At 40.5% G+C, this 19474-nt stretch overlaps 1 protein-coding gene and 1 pseudogene across 2 annotated transcripts; one reads left to right on the top strand and one right to left on the bottom strand.

Annotated features, from left to right (window-relative positions):
• The first annotated feature begins 5199 nt into the window (after window positions 1-5199).
• Window positions 5200-7251, top strand: LOC120431338 (uncharacterized). Of its 2 annotated transcripts, none has more exons than XM_039596470.2 (3): window positions 5200-5814; window positions 5877-6014; window positions 6083-7251. In XM_039596470.2, the coding sequence occupies exons 1-3, from the start codon at window positions 5701-5703 to the stop codon at window positions 6245-6247; spliced, it is 417 nt and encodes a 138-aa protein (XP_039452404.1). In that variant the 5' UTR covers window positions 5200-5700; the 3' UTR covers window positions 6248-7251. Both variants share the same exon structure in this region, with proteins under 2 accessions (XP_039452404.1, XP_052562029.1).
• A 708-nt stretch (window positions 7252-7959) lies between these two features.
• On the bottom strand, window positions 7960-12923 carry LOC120431339 (putative U5 small nuclear ribonucleoprotein 200 kDa helicase; annotated as a pseudogene).
• Between the last annotated feature and the right edge of the window lie 6551 nt (window positions 12924-19474).

The raw sequence follows: 19474 nt of genomic DNA, 5'->3' as shown, positions 1-19474 counted from the left end.
GCTTTTCAAAAATATTTTTTTCAAAAGTGGGCAAACATGTGCACTAATTTAAAAAAATTAAAAACGGCGACTATTTTCAAAAAAGTCACTTAAATATGAATTTAACTTGAAAACGGTGCACTTTATCAAAATTTCACTAAAGTACTTTTTGATTGCAAATTTGATTTTACATCGAAAAATGAAGTTGAAAAATTTTTGCGACCAAAATTTCGATTTTTTGAAAAAAGCAGTATTGATTGAAAAATTTATAACTCGGTCAATGATTTTTTGCACAACCTGGAAATTTCTGAAAAGTTGGCATTTGATGTTCTCTAAAACATATCAAAAAATAAAAAAAATTAAAAATAGTGTTTTTTTGCAAATCAAGTTTTAGTGATAAAAAGCCAAATAGAAAAATCACCAAATTTTTTTACCGTGTATCATTTTTTTCCAGTGTAGTCCCTATTCATACTTACAACTTTGTCGAAGACTCCAAATCGATCAAAAAATTCCTTCAAAAGATACAGATTTTTGAATTTTCACATATCATTTTTGTATGGACAGCTGCCAAATTTGTATGGAAAATTATATGGACAAACTAATGATGCAAAATGGCTTCTTTGGGCATACCGAAGGCAACAAAAAAGTTTCAGTCGGATTGAAAAATTAAAAAAAAATCGAATGACCGAAATCCTAGAGAACTGCTCAAATTTTAGGCTGAAATTTCGAAGAAACACAGTAACTATCAAAGATACCCTGGTTTTTGAATAGTCAATTTTCAAAGTCACTATTTTTTAAAGCTCTTTTGAATTTATTTCAGAGGACGTACATGGAAATTGTATGATCCAGCCCAGTACACACTTTAAAGATATAAATAATGAGGAAATTCTATAATTTAAAAAATAAATTAAAATTATAGCATTTATATCACCCCGATTTAAGGTGTTTAAAAACAATAGACTTGTTCAAAGATAATATTTAAGGATCCACTACACGCAAACATTTTTTGCATCGATTTTTTACTGAAATTGTCATATTTCTGAATAGAAAACAGTTAGAGTGCAAAGTTAACAAGACCTGAACTGATCTAATTGTTACATTAGTTTCTTCAAATAGCAAAAAAAAAACTTGTTGAAAATCTTGTTAACTTTGCATAACATTTCTACAAGACCTAATGCAAAAAGTGGGACTCTAACTGTTTTCTTTTCAGAGTTATGACAATTTCTGAAAAAAAATCGAAGCAAAAAATGTTCCTATAAAAAAAGGATCTACTTAAAATCTTAGCAATTCTATGGTAATATATTTACATTTAGTTGTATTAAAAGTTTGCAAAATTAAGTTTAGATAAGTTTTATATAGAATTTCCAGAGTTATATAAACTTTTATACTAAGTAGTCAGTAAACTTTATATTCAATCCCAATTATTTTTTTAATCAGTCAAGGATGCCTATTTGGAGTTGGGAGACTGGATTTATGGTGATTTGTCAACAAATAACTTTATTTATGTTAATTTTTTGAAAGGTGTACAAACATTTTCACTGGCATGAGTTTCTGAACAAAACGTAGTATAAGGTTTCTGTAAAATTTCAAATTGTTTACATGTTTCATCAAAAAATGTGCATAGGGCCCATGGGGTGTAAATAATTTTTTTAAAAAATGTTAATACTGAGCAATTCTCTACAAAACCGGCCGATTTCGACCATATTTATTTTTTGTATTTTTTTATTTGGCTCAAACTTTGTGGGGGCCTTCCCTATGACCAAAGAAGCCATTTTGCATCATTAGTTTGTCCATATAAATTTCCATACAAATTTGGCAGCTGTTCATACAAAAATGGTACGTAAATATTCGAAAATCTGTAACTTTTGAAGGAATTTTTTGATCAATTTGGTGTCTTCGGCAAAGTTGTAGGTATTGTTAAGGACTATTTAGAAAAAAATAGGTACACGGAAAAAAATTTCCCGATTTTTTTATTAACTTTTTTTTCACAAAAACTCAAATTCCCAAAATACGTATTTTTTGATTTTCGAGATTTTTTGATATGTTTTAGGGGACAAAAATCCGCAACTTTTGAGCTATAGAGAAACATGGTCAAAAAATCTGCCGCCGAGTTATGATTTTTTGAAAAACTGGTGATTTTTGGAAAAAATCGAAATTTCATACATAAAATTTTTTTGATTTAATTTTTTTTATGCAAAATTGAATTTGCAATCGAAAGTTACTTTACAGATTTTTTGATAAAGGGCCCCGTTTTCAAGATATAGCCACCGAAAGTTTGATTTCAGCGAAATATTTGCAGTTTTTCGATTTTTAAAAATAGTGACCATGAGTGACCATTTCTAAAAATATTTTTTTTGAAAAGTTCAGAAAATTTGCTATAAAATTGTCTAAGAGACATTGAAGATTGGACCTCTGGTTGTTGAGATACAGCGGCTTAAAGAAAAAGAAACACGAAAATTGAAGTTTTCTAAGTCTCACCCAAACAGCCCACCATTTTCTAATGACGATATCTCAGCAATTAATGGTCCGATTTTCAATGTTAATACATGAAACATTCGTGAAATTTTCCGATCTTTTCGAAAAAAATATTTAAAAAAAAATTAAATCAATACTAGCATTTTTAATGGGGATAATATTCAATGTTTGGCCATTTTAAAATGTTAGTCTTGATTTAATCTTTTTCAAAATATTTTTTTCGAAAAGATCGGAAAATTTCACGAATGTTTCATGTATTAACATTGAAAATCGGACCATTAATTGCTGAGATATCGTCATTAGAAAATGGTGGGCTGTTTGGGTGAGACTTAGAAAACTTCAATTTTCGTGTTTCTTTTTCTTTAAGCCGCTGTATCTTTACAACCAGAGGTCCAATCTTCAATGTCTCTTGGACAATTTTATAGAAAATTTTCTGAACTTTTCAAAAAAAATATTTTTAGAAATGGTCACTCATGGTCATTATTTTTAAAAATCGAAAAGCTGCAAATATTTCGCTGAAATCAAACTTTCGGTGGCTATATCTTGAAAACGGGGCCCTTTATCAAAAAATCTGTAAAGTAATTTTCGATTGCAAATTCAATTTTGCATAAAAAAATGAGGTCAAAAAAATTTTATGTATGAAATTTCGATTTTTTCCAAAAATCACCAGTTTTTCAAAAAATCATAACTCGGCGGCAGATTTTTTGACCATGTTTCTCTATAGCTCAAAAGTTGCGGATTTTTGTCCCCTAAAACATATCAAAAAATCTCGAAAATCGAAAAATACGTATTTTGGGAATTTGAGTTTTTGTGAAAAAAAAGTTAGTAAAAAAATCGGGAAATTTTTTTTTCCGTGTACCTATTTTTTTCTAAATAGTCCTTAACAATACCTACAACTTTGCCGAAGACACCAAATTGATCAAAAAATTCCTTCAAAAGTTACAGATTTTCGAATATATACGTACCATTTTTGTATGAACAGCTGCCAAATTTGTATGGAAATTTATATGGACAAACTAATGATGCAAAATGGCCTCTTTGGTCATAGGGAAGGCCTCCACAAAGTTTGAGATAAATCAAAAAATACAAATAAAATCCATTTCCGGTTTTGGTAGAGAATTGCTCTACTTTTTTTAAATACTGTAAATACAAGCAAAAAGAGACAGTAAAAAATTACTTAAATATGTTTTAATTTTTTGACTACACAGCCACAATTGTTTACTATTGTATGAGTTATGAAACTATAGTTTAGTGTATACAAACATTGACAAGAGAGGATTAACAGATTATCATGCTGTGATCTTAGTGAAATAACACAATAAGAGCATTCCAATCACAATAAAAATGCTTCGAAAACAACATAACAACTGATAATTATCTTGATCCAAAAAATAAATTGATTAAAAAAAATGTCAACGCAGTGAACGCGATTTAATAAATAAATTTAAAAATTGGTAATAAACCTCAATTATAACAAATTTTGAACAATAAATAAGTTCATAAATTATATAAAATATATTGATAACTCCGACTCCAGCTCCGACTCCGGGTCTATCAGAAATTTACGACTCCGGCTCCGACTCCGACTCCAGCTCATCAAATTTAGCCAGCTCCGACTTCAACTCCGACTCCAGCTATTCCAGTTTTGACGACTCCGACTCCGACTCCGACTCCAGGTCCCCAAAAAGACCCGACTCCACCGACTCCGGCTCCGACTCCGACTCCGACTCCACAGCCCTGATAGTAGACAGCGCGTTCTAAGGGGACCACAGTTGATCACATTGGCATTTATGTATGGTGAATATTGCCTTGAGCCAATATTCTCACTGGGACGTGTCGACTTATCAGCACTTTTGTGTCCAACAATCGCTTTAAACAAGCTTCATTAACTGATATTAAGTTATGCTTTCTTAAATCAGTTTCTCCAAAAGTTGTTTTGCAAGCAAAAAACTACAAAAAAATACGCTTCCTTAACAAATTGACACCCTCCCCCTACGCTTGTATCACAAAAATGATTAATCCTAGTTGTACCTACTGAAAAAAATCCATACATGTGTAAAAGTGAACTGCAGAATGTGTAATTCTAATGGATTACCCGACGGGCCAAAATTTCTCATAGATGGCGTTGTTCGTTTGGTAGTAAGAAATTCAAATTTGTTCTGAGAATATCTTAGCAACTACAAATCGCAGGGTGACAAAATTTGACCTGCTGATTCGCAAAAAAATTAGCTTTCACCAGGTCAAATGTTATCTCTAACTGACCTTTAATTTGGGAAATATTGAATTTAAATTGATTTCCCCCATACATTTTTTAAATTGCTTACTACCAGCGTGACAGCGGCAGCCATGTCATTTTTTTTCTCTTTCTCGCCCAACATTTGACAGCGAGATCTGTCAGATCGAAGTGTCAAACCTTGGTTTTGTTTTCTCCCATCGCAAAATCGTCGACGGATTGGTCAAAACGGACCAACAGCCGTATAAATCCTTTCCGGAAAGGTTTTGCGTCGAGGTTTAAATACGGTGCGCGGTTGGTTTGTTCACCGGTAAAGCTTTGGTGATGTGGAAGGTGCGCTAGAACAAGTACATGTGGTGGAGTGTGCGGATTTGACCGGGAAGGTGGTGTGAGTGGGGTGGCGAATCGAAGACCTGGATCGCGAGGACTTTGCGGATGCTTCCGCCACCGATGAAGGTCGATTGACCGAGGTCGGTACACTGTGCGGATCTTCCATCGTGATTGGAGACGGCGGATTGTCATTGAAGACATTGAAGATCCGCTAAAGATCCAGCCCGCCGTCGGTCAGCAGTACGAGAAGAACGTTGTTAAGAGGACGAAATGGCCGTCTACCGGAGACGATCCCAATCTGAGGACGACAATCCGCCGTCTCCAATCACGATGGAAGATCCGCACAGTGTACCGGCCTCGGTCAATCGACCTTCCTCGGCGGCGGAAGCATGCGAGGTCCGCAAAGTCCTCGCGATCCGGGTCTTAGATTCGCCGCCCCACTCACACCACCTTCCCGGTCAAATCCGCACACTCCAGCCTCTCCTTACCCGCAAGGTATGGGCGGACGTGACTCTCAGCACCACCCCAACTTCAACATGACTTTAACCCCCACTTCACACATGCCACATCCCTCGCCAAGTGTGACCTGATGCCGTCATCCCCGTTGAATCCTCAACCAAGACCGATGGCTCACTCACCGGGAACCACAAACATGCCGTACATGGGCGGACAATCCCACACCGATGGAAGCCCGTTTACAGTGTCACACTCGCCAGCCGCTTCCAACTGGCCCGGATCACCGGGAATGCCGCGACCATCATCACGACCTTGCCAAAATCCGGACCACAAGGCGAAGAGTGAGTATTTTTTATTGGTTTTTGTGAACGGTTGATGTGATGATCGTAACTTTTCCTTTCAGCTTCACACCACAAAACTTCCCGCGTTCTGGCAGCTGCAACTGCAGGCCAATTATATCCATCAGCTGATTCATGGCCGCATCGTGGACAGTCCGGACGCGTTGGCTGAGGTGTACAACTGCTTGCACTATTTCTCGCGGGTGAGATGGTCCGAAGCGAAACACCCGACTGGGAAATGTAAGATTCTAATTATTTTTCATTTGACCAGTTGATTGTTTACCACCGAGGACGCGACGTGCAAGTTGAACTCCACGCTGCAACTGCTGTGCGACAAAGTGTTGGAAATGCACGTGACCGCCCTGCTGGACGCGGCCCCGAAATTTCTGCGCAACCGGCTGAAGGACGTCCTGCAGGGAACGCTGATAGAAGTTGAGCCCGGCGTGTTGCTAATGTTTCACGACCCGGATAAGGCGTGATGAACCAATTGCTTGAAGTCGAGTGATGACGGTGCTGAGGTCATCTCGGTTAATCCGATCTTCTATTTGCTGTGTCTTGGGATGGAAGAGGTGATGATGGAACTCCTCGGCGGGCGCAGCTTGCTTTCAACTTCTGATCAGTGCAAGTCACGCCCAGCTAGGGACGATTCGGGTTATCACGTTCAACACGGCCCGGTTCATCGTGCAGACGTTTTCGCTGATGGCCTCGGCACGTTCCGGCAAGGATGCGCAAAATCTGCAAGCTCCGCTCGAGTTCATCAACCTTATGATGCTCCGATCGACGGAGTTCACCACCTTCTATCGCGAGATGATCGACGTGTTCAGCGCCTATTGGAAGCACCGCAGTCAGATCATGCAGCGCGTTTCCCCCAAGAACGAAGGTATCGAACGGATAAAGAAATACCTGCTGAAGATCGTGAACGACTTACTCGTCAAGCTGGCCGACGTTCCGTTCGGTTGACTGATCAAGCCCGATCCAGGCCTGACGATGAGCGGCATGAACGAGTTCATACTCGTCGAACCGATCGCGAACAAGTGAAGCTGATCCGCGAACCAAACGTACCGCGCAATCACTGACCGGCTTCTTCCGACGAGTCTCCCTGATCAAGGAATCGTGATGCTACGAAATGAGCCTTCCGGAAGCGTTGTGGATGAACCTGATGGTCGTCATGATCAGCCAAGACTCGCCGAAAGCTGTCGAACAACTTCAAGCTGCTCCTAAACGCTGAGTTAAAGGTACCACAAGTCGAGCCAAACAATTCATTAGGGCACAAAAGCAAAAACCGCGATTCGAGAAAATCGCTTGCAAAAAATGGACAACTTGTTTCAATTCCTATTTAAAAAATAAGCTTGACTGATGGTATTTTTACTGATGATTCGATAAAACACATCATTATCCTCAACTCTGCTTTACTGCTTCTTAATTTATGTTGATTTTCACAATAAAATAATTCGTGCTTTCCATTTCATTAGGGCACAAAACTTTTGTAAACAACAGTGTATCCCTCTCACACCTTATGCAAACTGTCATTTGAGTGAAAGGGATACACTATTGTTTACAAAAGTTTTGTGCCCTTTTGAAATGTTTGGCTCCAATTTTAAAAAAATCTCGTTATTAGGCCCTTTTAGCTATCCAACTGCTGTTCATAATGGGCCCTTTCTAAATGAAATTTCGAAGAGAACTAAAAGGGCACTAAAGCGCTGTCACCTGATTGTTGTTTTGAATGATGTTTATGGGCCCTTTTGTTTAGTTAGAATTAATGAGGAATTCAGTGGACATTTTGATAATTGGTGAAGTTTTGTGATTGAATGGTGTAGATAAGGAATGTAAAACATATTTTTTTTTCAAAAGTGTACTGAACAGCAGCCACGGGTCCGTATTAAATAGTGTATTTCGATGAAGTTTTTTTTCTGCAGAAATGCTTGGTGAAAAGTAAACCAAACTTTGCTTTGAAGTGAATTAGAGTTAAAAATGTATGAAAAGTTCACTTTATAACACAAAAAGTTCCACAACTACGAAAAACTAACGAAAAACAAAAGGGCACATTTGAACTTTTATTTTGGGTTTGGAGTCAAAATTGTTATGTGCCCTTTTGTGTTTTTGATTTTTTCAATGGTAAATTGTTTGCTACCAATCTGATTCTTGGAGGGCATGTAGGGAGTGTACTAATGAGTGGAATAATCCCGAATGTTTACGTTTTGGTTTTGTGCCCTAATGAAATGTTTGGCTCGAAGTGTAAGTTTTCGTATGATAAATTAAAATTAGGAACAATAGGAACTCAATGTTGTCTTCTTGTATTATTAGTGAACAAAATATGATCCTCAAGGGGCTTCGTCACTTCCCGGCGAATGAATTCTCGTTTGCTAAACGGGCATGGTGCTGGTGATCTGTTGAACTGCAGTCCTGCGGAGTTCGAGCTTCGGCCGCTGTTGGTGTTAGAACCTGTTCCGGATCCGTGATGCAGATCCGCCAGCTGCAGTTCGGAGGACAACCCGACTAACGAATCGAAGCGGCAGCAATGCACCTGATGGGGGCAAACCCAGCCAGCTCGATTCCACACAGTCCTTGGACATCGGATAGATCGTTACGTTGCCATCGTGCAAAAGCAAAACTCTGTCAATTGGCATTATCCGTGGGAAACAGTTTGTCCTGCTCCTGTCTGTGGAACTTAATTACTGGATGCGGAAGAGGTGAGCCTGCAGCTGCAGGTTTTTCTTGATGTGAGGGTCGATGTATCTGAATGGGGATTGGTCGAAATTGATCTTCTGCGAACATTTAGTATTCAGACATACCTACTTGGGAGCAGTTTCGTTCGGTACGGTCAGCTTGTTTGGCAACTGCGCGGCCAAAATGTTGTCCTCGAAGATGATCTCCTGAAGCCTATAGATTCAACGACAAGTTGAACAGCTCGATCGTGGTGTAGTTGATGTAGTAGTAGGTACGCCGCGATCATGCCCAGATTCAGCGGCAGCGTATCCATCTCGTCCTCCACGCTGATACATATGGACTGCTCCAGGTCGGAGAGGGTCGATTTGACCAATTCGGACAGGTGGTCCGACAAGTGTAGGTGGGTGACGCCCTGCAGGTTGTAGTAGTTCGGGTTCTGGGTGAGTCGCCGGTACAGGAACGTCCAGGTAAGGTAATCAACGGCGTCCTGTTTGTTTTCAATGGTTTTGGTGACGATCTCCGCGTTGAAGTGATTGTGCATACGATGATCCAGATGACTTTCCACCGGTAAACTCTCGTTGAGGAACTTCTTGAAGAAGTCCTTTTTGGAGCTCTGACACATCAGCACGCACTTGGCGTCGTCATCCTCTAGCGGACGGTTGGCCCTTCCCACCATCTGCATGACATCCGTGACCGGGTAGTCGTCGTACGAGTGACTCTTACCGTTATAAAACTGCGTGTCCATGATGATCACCAGGTAGGCGGAAATGTTCAAGCCCCAGCACAGATCTCGCGTGACGACGACAATCTGCACCGCACCGGAATCGAACAGCTGCTCCACGATGCGATGATCAGACGCCGTCAAGCCTTCGTGGATGTACGCAACCCCCAGCGAGAGTGTCTCCTTCAACGTTTTATCCGTCATGCGAACCAAAAACGGCTTAATGTCCTCCTCCTCGGCCTGGAAGAACCGGTTCAGTTGAGCGTCAGCAGCACAGTAAGTCAAAATATCAATCGCCGTCAAACGACCCAACTTCCTCGAGCTCACAAACACAATCACCGGTTTGTGCGGGCTGAACTTGGTTGCGGCGTTGTACACCGGTTTGGACATGGCCGCAATGCGCGACGCGTTGTGCGTAATGTTGAATCCCTGCACGTGCAGTTCCAGCGGGATTGGCCGCACGCTCGGATAGAAGTTGAAGGTCACATTCACGTTGCAACCCAGCCATTGAGCTACGTCCCGGGCGTCCGACAGCGCGATGATCCGGATCTGCTTCTCAATCTGGGACGAAATGTACCGCATACGGGAGCAGACGACCTCCAACACAGGACCTTCCTCACCGCCAATCAACTGCAGCTCGTCCACAATAAACAGCTGGATATTCTGGACGTTCTTCCTCTGCTTCCAACGCCGAGACAAAATGTCCCACTTGTCTGCCGTGGTCACGATGATTTGCCCCTTGGCGATCAGCTTCAAGTCCGTTCCGGTTTCCCCCGTCAGTTTGACCACCTTGCAGCCCAAGTTCTGGCCAAACTTCTGGTGCCAATCCATGAAGATCAGCTCGGCCAACGCGTCCCTCGAGACCAGATAAACAACCCGACCGTGCGGATTCTGCTGCAACATCCGCAGCACGGCAAACTCCGCGATCGTCGTCTTGCCCGACCCGGTTGGCGCACCCACAAACACATTGTCCTCACTGTTGTACACCGCGTTGAAGACCTGCGTCTGGATCGGATTGAACTGCGGGAACCGGTCCGCGTACAGCTCTTCGAAGCGTGGTTCACGCAACGCACTGATTGGCAGCGGCTGCAAATCGAGCAGCTCCGTCGGCGGCAGGTTCTTCTCTGGTAGAATCAGGTGACGGAACGAAACCGGAAGTTGCGTCTCCACGCCAATCCACCGGTCGGACACGATGCGCAGGAAGTACTGCGGTGGCAACGGTTCAAACACCGGCACGAAGAACTTCACCAGGTGATCGTCCTGGCAGTACTTGTACTTGAGCAGGAAGTACTCGTGGTGCAGGATAACCTCGGAGTCGACGTCCTCAACCAAAATCCAGAACGCCTGCGACTGGCCGTGAACCTTCTCATCCCACTGGAAGTCCGGCGTGATGGTCAACTCGACGCGCAGCGTATAACGCGTAATCGGTTGAATGTGCGTGGACAGCTCCAGCTTGGGGAACTGGTGCACGTACTTGTAGATGGTCTTGCCCAGCTTCGGCACGCGAATCAACTCTCCGATATCGTTCGCCTCCAGATCATACAGCCGCTCCTACGGGAAGTTCTTCTTCTCGATCTTCTTCACGATCTCCTCGGGCATCTTTCGGAACTGACGCAACGGGGACATGCTCTGCTACATGCGCCGATCGATCATCTTGCACAGCGTTAGGCACTTGTCCGCCAGCTGGGCCCACTCGCGGTTCAGGACAATCTCGAAGATGGCACGCAGCAGACGGGACGCGGACTGGGTCACGTACACCATGTCGGCCATCAGGGCAAAGCCCTCGAGCTTCAGCTGGGAGATGTAGGCTTGCAGGAGGACGTTGACCTTGGCGCTGGGTTCTTCCATGCTTTCCTTGATCGGGATCGGAACGTGCTCCATCAGCTTTTGCAGCTCGAGTGTCTCTTCCTTGCGGACCGTTATGTTCCGGAACTCGCCGGACATCCAACCGATTCTGGTGACCTGGAAGTGGTCACTTTTGCGGTCGTACTTGAGGTTTGCACCAAGTTGGCGCGGAAGTCCTCCAGCAGCGGGTGAAAATTCAAAACAAAAACATCCAATGTTTTTGCAATATTTGTAAACATTACAGGCAACAGTCTTGTACCTACTTGTGGAAGCTGGATATTTTTTAATCAATTTTATTTAACATTAAGATTTATTGCATTTTTATGGTTTGACTTATCTAAAACTATTTTTGCAATATTTTTGCATGCATCAACATTTTGTTAAACATCCAAAAAGTATTTAAAAGGTGCAACATTAAATAAAAACTGAAAAAATAAAAATATATTTTGAATCCAGTAGAAGGTTCTGTACGGTAGGCATGTTTGGGTACAGTGCCGCCATCTATGAAACAAATGAAGGGTTCACAAAACTGTCGATAGAGGGCCATCGCGCACCAACACTGCGAACCTGGCGGTAAAAAAGAGAAACATGCCGTCAGGTGTTCCATTCCCAGTGCGTGACCCCGTTCCTATACTGAGCAAAACTCCCACAGCGCATCGAAGTGTTTTGCACATGATCTGACCCTGCAGTACAGAGCACTCAAATATCAATCGCGAAACACTTGAAATTGCGGTGATTGGCCATGAAATAATTTCAATCGAGAAATTAAAAAGAGAGATGTGAGCCGGTAACATGGAGTAAAACTTTCGCAACTGTCATGGTAAACTTCACAGCAGCTTGACAGAAAGTTTAACTCCATGTTGCAAATTTAATTTCTCGATAGCCAAACACTTGAATTTTAAATGGTGTTGAAAAATAATAGTACGTACAAGCGATATGCAGGCTCTCGCTTGCTAGTCGTGCACGCTACCACTGCGCTGGCCGGGCAGTTGAAAATGGTAGAGTTTTTTGTGCTACTCGTTCTAGCCTCGCTTCTAGCCATCGATAAAAGTCAATCATAGAAACACATTAAATTCAAGTGGAAATCACGTTGACTGTGAATAGTGCTTGTTTTGTGTAGATCTTAAGATCAATTTCATGTGTTTTCAACATCACTTTGAATTGTTCAATACAGTGGGACAAATTCATGAGCAAAACACTTGAAAAGCTTGAGCCACCCGATTGAAAAAAACGTGCAAAAAATACCAAAAAGTCAATCGCCCAAACAATTGCATTTGATTGTGATTTGGATTGATGTTGAAACACAAACCAATTAGATCTATGATGTGGCTTTCTCAACCCTCTGGCACCACTGTAAATGGTTAGAACGTTTGACAGTCACCAAAACCTCGAAGAGCCCACGTAGTAGTATTAGTGAAGAGCCCACGTTGTTTATCGTGAGCTCTTCACTAATACTACTACGTGGGCCCTGTGAGTGTAGCAGTATTGGTGTTGTCTGTTTGTTTACACCAAATCTTCTAGAAACATAATTTTTTTTGGGTGCAAATCTGTTACGAAAAAAGGTGAGAACTGTTGCTTCCGATTGACCGGGAAGATTTGCCGGGTAGCACTGGACCGGGGACTGGCCAAGTCCCGCTGTTGATCCTTCCGAACAACTCGCTGCAATCTCCGGCAGGGAGTAACCGACCAAGTGCAGAAACATCCGTGATTCCGGTGATTGTGGCGGAGCTGGTCTTTCCGAGCATCATTCGATGACCTTCTCCGAGGACTGGCCCACTCCCGCTGTGACTCGCACAGGGAATCGAAGGAATCGAAGTTCATCACGAAGTGGTCCGAACAAATCTGAACTTTGAACTTGCAAAACCGTCTTCATCGCCTCTTCGCGGGGCTTTTATCCATAGTCTCTGGCGGATAGGGTCTAGTGGGGGGGAACTAGTGGAAATCATTTCAACATTATGAAATTATGCCTTTTTTTACCACGCGGTTTGTTTATTTTCAAATTTTGACAGCAAATGCGTTCTTCAGTCATTGGGGAAAATGAAACTTTGCATTTTCTCTTTGACAATATTGCAAATTATGGACTTTTCCAAATCAATCATGTAAAAAACCAAAGAAATTCATTTTTAGACCTTTTATTCACTAACTGTATTGAAGACTTTCATGTACAAGAATCTGTAACCCCCCTTTGGAAGAATGAAGTCTTCCATAAAGCAATTGAATATTCTATTTATGTCCATAAAAACACTTTGCCCATTGACTGGGAATATGAAGAAGTCCTGGAATACAATAAAACAAACTTTGTAGAAGCCAAACGTAAACTACTTGCAATTGACTGGCAAAATTTATTTAATAATGAAGGAAATGTCGACGAATTAGTAGGAAAATTCTATACGGAAATTAAAACAATAACATCTGAAACCGTACCTACTAGAAGAAGACGACGTTATAACACAGGCAATAAATACCCAGTGTGGTTCACTCCACATCTAAGAAATTTAAAAAATAGAAAACAAAAAGCCTACAAACTATATAGAAACAATACAAATGACACAAATCTTCTGAATTATCTGAATATTTCCGACCAATTTTTTTCGGCACTCAATTCTGCCAACGAAGAATATAATAGGAAAGTCGTATCTGAAGTCAAATCATGCCCGAAAAATTTCTTTAATTACGTAAAATCCAAATCCAAAAGTAGTAACTTCCCATCGCAAATGCAACTGGACGAAAATGTAGGCAGTAACTCAAAAAAAAATTGCAATCTTTTTTCAAAATTTTTCAAAGAAGTATACACCTCATTTTCCGAAGACCGCGACCGCGACTATTTTTCATATATACCGTAAAACGGGGTGACTTTGATAGCCGGGGTGACTTCGATAGGTTTGCGATTTTCCCGCAAAGTGAAGAGTACAATTAAAATATGTAAGGAATGGTTTAGAAATATACTGACCGTGGTAGAGAAGTGTTCAAAGTACCTCAAGAAGAACTTTTCATAAAATTTTGACAAGTTTAAAAAGTTAGTTATTTATAGTAAGTAGTAGTAAGAAAATGTTGATGAATGTCATTATTTTAAACTTCTCAAAGTGTCTTGATTTACTCAATGAACATGATTTTTAATCGGTAAACGGAATGCATTTTCGGATTCTTTGGACAATTTTCCACTAGGAGCAGGTTAAAAAAGTTTGTAAATAATAAATAATATGTGTTTTTAAAACACAATCAAATAAAATCTCCAAATTTATGGGCAATTTCAGTTGAACAAATTTCATGTAAAATGTGAAAACTTGTGATTCGTGCTTCGAATTCAGTATAAAATGCAATATAAATCGATAATTTTATAAACAAAACTAGTTTTAACAAATTTCAGGCAAAATTCCGACTTTTTAACAATTTTACCTAAAATTTATATGTATTTTGCTAAAAAGCTTATACACTTAGTTAACTAAATATAATCATTGATTTTTTTTTCTTAAAAACTATATCAGCTACTTTAGTGATGGTACATTTAGCAAACAAGTAAAGTTTGAACATCTTAAATATAATTTTAACAAGAAAAACTATGACTATCAAAGTCACCCCGGAATTAAAACTAATAATTTTTAACGAAATTATTTTTCTAAACATTATTGAAAAATCTTTTTTCCGAAATAGTGCATGAACTTTGTGTGGCCTACCCCAGTACATGTTTTAAAAATAATAATCTTGAGAAAAACCTTACCTGTTGGAAAATATTCTAAAAACAAATTGAAATTCTATCAAAGTCACCCCGGGTTACGGTACCAGAATTTCCAAATGACGTCTCAGTCAATTCTTTGTCAGAAACGGAAGTACGCCAGGCATTGAAGGACTTAGACTCATCAAAAGGACCAGGACCCGACGGAATAGCACCTGCATTCCTAAAGAACCTTGCAGAAGAATTGACATTTCCACTGCATCATCTTTTCAACATGTCAATAAATACTGGAAAATTCCCACAAACATGGAAAAAGTCTTTTTTGGTGTCTATTTTCAAATCAGGCCCAAAATCAGACATACGTAATTATCGCGGAATTGCCCTTTTGTCTTGCATTCCAAAACTTTTCGAATCTATTATAAATGAAAAAATCTTTCAGCAAGTAAAAAACCGCTTCACATGTAAACAGAACGGCTTTTTTAAAGGCCGCTCTACTAGCACCAACCTTTTAGACAGGCTTCACTGAACACCAAGATCTGGTGCGCCGTGGTGCGGTTTTCGTGTCACTATAGAACCCAAACCGAGCTGTTTATTGTCACACCATAGCAACTGTACCGAAAGCACCTTAGTACACCACCGGTGCACCAAAACTGTATACCAAGATGCAACTCAACAGAATGGTTGATCCAAGTAAACCGGAGGCGACATTGTTTTGATTGAGGTTTGTCAGCCATCGTTCACATCTTCGGGGTGGCCTGGCGGTTGTTATCTCCGTCTATTAATCACGAGGTTCCTGGTTCAATCCTGAGTACAAATATTTTTGAGGTTTTTTTTAAAATTGATTGTCAAAATAACTGATTATAAACATTTTTTTAAATTAATTCTTCAAACCTGCGACGCTTTAGTCAAAGGGTTAAACATGTAATGCAGCCATTCTCAACCATCTTCTAGGCTGGTACCCCCTACCGTGTAAATCAAGTAGGCTCGGTACCCCCGTTGAGAATCGCTGATGTAATGGATTTTTGCAGTGGAATAGCGAAAACGTTCCGTATTACGCAGGCAGGTTTAAGTGAAAATGCCTATTTCAGGATTATATGCACGAGAAGTTAGAGTTTATATTTCATGACTCTACGAAATTCTCTTCCTAAACAATTATTCTAAACAAATAAAAAAAAACATTTTGAAAAATAAAGTAAAAACTGTCGAGATTCGAACCAAGAACCTTTAACTTAATGATGCACTGCCTTTGACAAGAGTTCTAAACTTCTTCCGTGTGGTAGGCGCAGAAACCATGTCAGTTTTGTGTACCCGATCCACACCGCCGTCACACCAAACTTCGGTTTCGGTGCACCGATCAAGCTACTGAGCTGTGTCGGGTTTGGGTTGTGACGAGAAATGGTGCGAATAGAAAAACCGGTATCATAGCAAACCATTGTCGCACCCGTCAAAAGGTAAGTCTGCTTTTAGAATTTGTAAATTTTACACTGAATGCAATGCATAATCGCAATTTCGTAGAAGCAATTTACACAGACTTTAGTAAGGCATTTGACAGAATCGACATACCATTATTAATCTTCAAACTGCAGAAAATTGGAATTCAACCGAATCTTTTGGAATGGCTTAAGTCATATTTGACTAAGCGCGAACAAATTGTTCGCTTCCAAAATGTACTATCGGAATCAATTCACGTCACCTCTGTGGTTCCGCAAGGATCCCATCTAGGACCTCTTCTTTTCATCTTGTATGTAAACGACATTTCCTTCATTCTTAAAAAAAATTAACGTACTTGTATATGCAGACGACATGAAATTGTATATGGAAATAGGAAATGCCAATGACAGTCATGTATTCCAAAACGAAATTAATCTTTTCTACACATGGTGTAGTAAAAGCCTACTCCAATTGAATGTAAAGAAATGTAATACCATTGCCTTCAGCAGAAAACATGAAACACCAAACATAACAGTATTATTAGGAAACCAACCAGTAGAAAAATGCAAAGTAGTACGTGATCTAGGTGTCATCCTAGACTCACAACTAACTTTTGTAGAACACTATAACACAATAATAAACAAGGCAAAAAGTACATTAGGCTTTATAAAGCGCTTTGCATTCAACTTCCAGGACCCGTATACTATTAAATTACTCTATATAACGTATGTCAGGCCACTCTTGGAATACTGTAGCTCGTACTGTAGTATCGTCTGGAATCCATACTATGCCGTACACCAAGCACATATTGAATCTGTCCAAAAACAATTCTTACTGTACGCACTACGTAAACTTAACTGGACTGCATTTCCTCTCCCATCGTATGAAGCACGCTGCATGCTCATAAACATACAATCATTACAAGAACGTCGTAAATTTACCATGCTCTCTTTCATCAACGACATTATTTCTCAACGCATACAGTCAGCAGCATTATTTTCAGAAATACGCAATAGTATTCATGAACCAAGCCGTACTCTTAGACATTCACCACTTTTTAGAATAACTGCATACACGACAAATTATTTAAAAAATTCGCCATTAAATCAAATGATGCGCTTGTATAATGAAAATTCACAGTACATACATTTCGACATGTCTAAACCGGAACTACGAAAAAATCTGTACAATAGAAATAATATCTAGTATGTAAGAAAATTGTAAGTAGTCTACATAAGCTTGACGAATAAACAATATATTTCATTTCTTCTTTGTTGTCTTCATGTTTGTGCGAACATTTAGGTTTCATAAACATGGCCGTCGTGACAGAGGGCTGGGCTTTCTTCAATGATTCATGTGTTTGGGCACTTGAATAAAAAGTGTGGTGTATTTTCAGTGTAACTCCGACAGTTATCAAACCAGTCTACCAAACATACCTGGTCATTGAAATTGAACTTAACTGTCAAAATGTTCAAAAGTTTGAAAGAACCAAAACAAAAGAACAAAGCGGCGTTCAGCACGGACACTCTGGGTTTCGCATCCAACCCCGTCGCGTTAAAACATCCAACAGGACAAGATTACGCAAATCACGGATGGCCCCGGTGCTGCACCTGTTAATATTAGTCACGCAGGTGAGTATTGGTGGGTTTTTATTTGTTTGGGGTTTATTATTCGCTCGTAAAATCATTCAATCCGAAGCGCTTCTGCGGCTGGGTTTTGCAAGACACACCATCCGTCGGTTTCCGAGCCCTATCGCGAAAAATCTCCGGAAGCTACGTTTTTGGAACCAAAGCTTAAACGTGGTTAAAGTTTCTGAACTAAAAAACAATTTTTCCTTCTATTCACAGTTCCTTGATCCCGACTGCGGCAAGCAGCAGACGTTCAAATTCCTGCTTGAATGTATCAAATCGAGTTGGCATCGGGTGCTTCGATGCCTCTTCACATGCTGGACGTTCTGGAGGCGTTCTTCAACTACCCCGGCCCTGTAATCCTGCGGCTAGACGGAACAACCAAGGTCAAGCAGATAGTACTGTTGATAAATCGCTTCAACTGAACAAGCGGATGTTTGTGTTGAACCGGTCGACCCGTTCCGGAGGCATCAGTACAGAATCCGTCGTCTTCTACGATTCTGACTCGAATCCTACCAGAGACGCGCAGGCGCAGGTTCGGTGCTACAAGTTAGGGCAGTGAGATACATGCTCGGCGATCTGGCCAACGTGGACGGCAACTTTACGACGGCCTTCTTAAAGAGTGGCGCGGCGCGGCTTGCCGAGGTCATTGAACGGTTCAGTTGGTCATCGTCGAGACTGAGACCGAGCAGCAAACGCGCGACTGAGAGGCGAATCAATAGGCGCAACTGAAACCCGAAAAGGAATCGGCCGCCGAGAGCTGTTGTGTGTCCACCAAACTTGAGGACAAATCTTCTGGAACTATGACGCCGCAACCTGAAATCGCATCGCGGACGATTGCCTTCAAGGAGTCCACTCCGTACACAGAACACGCGAGGTAGGTCTCTGTGCTGTGGTTTATTGATGACCGTAAGTTATTTTTATGAATGTATGAAAACGGATAAATTTTTTCACTTAAATCAAAATCTCGCTCCGTTGAATTTTAAGTTTGATGTAGTCTGAATGTTTGTATTTCATACTGTTTTTCTTCACGACAATTCGCTTCATATGAAAAACATTGTTCACTACCAATCACGTCGTGTACTCCATTGGCATAGCTTTTGAAGCAGCGCCAGAATACAATGGAACACAACAAGCATTAAAATTACATCGGATTCAAAATTCAACGGGGCAAAAAAAATATTTGCCCCGGTAAAATTACATCGATTTTATCGGAAAATTACATGTTTCTGTAGCGACATTTGTTCGGCACATTTACGTCGGATGGCATTTAAATTTACAATGAATTTGATGAAAATTAGCATCATTAATGACTGCACTTTTGGTACATCATAAATAATGTAAATTTACCGGATTTTTTTTTCTGTGTAGGTGTCATCCAAGACTCACAACTAACTTTTGTAGAACACTATAACACAATAATAAACAAGGCAAAAAGTACATTAGGCTTTATAAAGCGCTTTGCATTCAACTTCCAGGACCCGTATACTATTAAATTACTCTATATAACGTATGTCAGGCTACTCTTGGAATACTGTAGTATCGTCTGGAATCCATACTATGCCGTACACCAAGCACGTATTGAATCTGTTCAAAAACAATTCTTACTGTACGCACTACGTAAAATTAACTGGACTGCATTTCCTCTCCCATCGTATGAAGCACGCTGCATACTCATAAACATACAATTATTACAAG

This window comes from Culex pipiens, chromosome 1, assembly GCF_016801865.2.
Source record: "Culex pipiens pallens isolate TS chromosome 1, TS_CPP_V2, whole genome shotgun sequence".
Classification (NCBI taxonomy): domain Eukaryota; kingdom Metazoa; phylum Arthropoda; class Insecta; order Diptera; family Culicidae; genus Culex; species Culex pipiens.
Note: the sequence above shows the minus strand (reverse complement) of the source record. Positions and strands in the feature narration are given on the sequence as shown.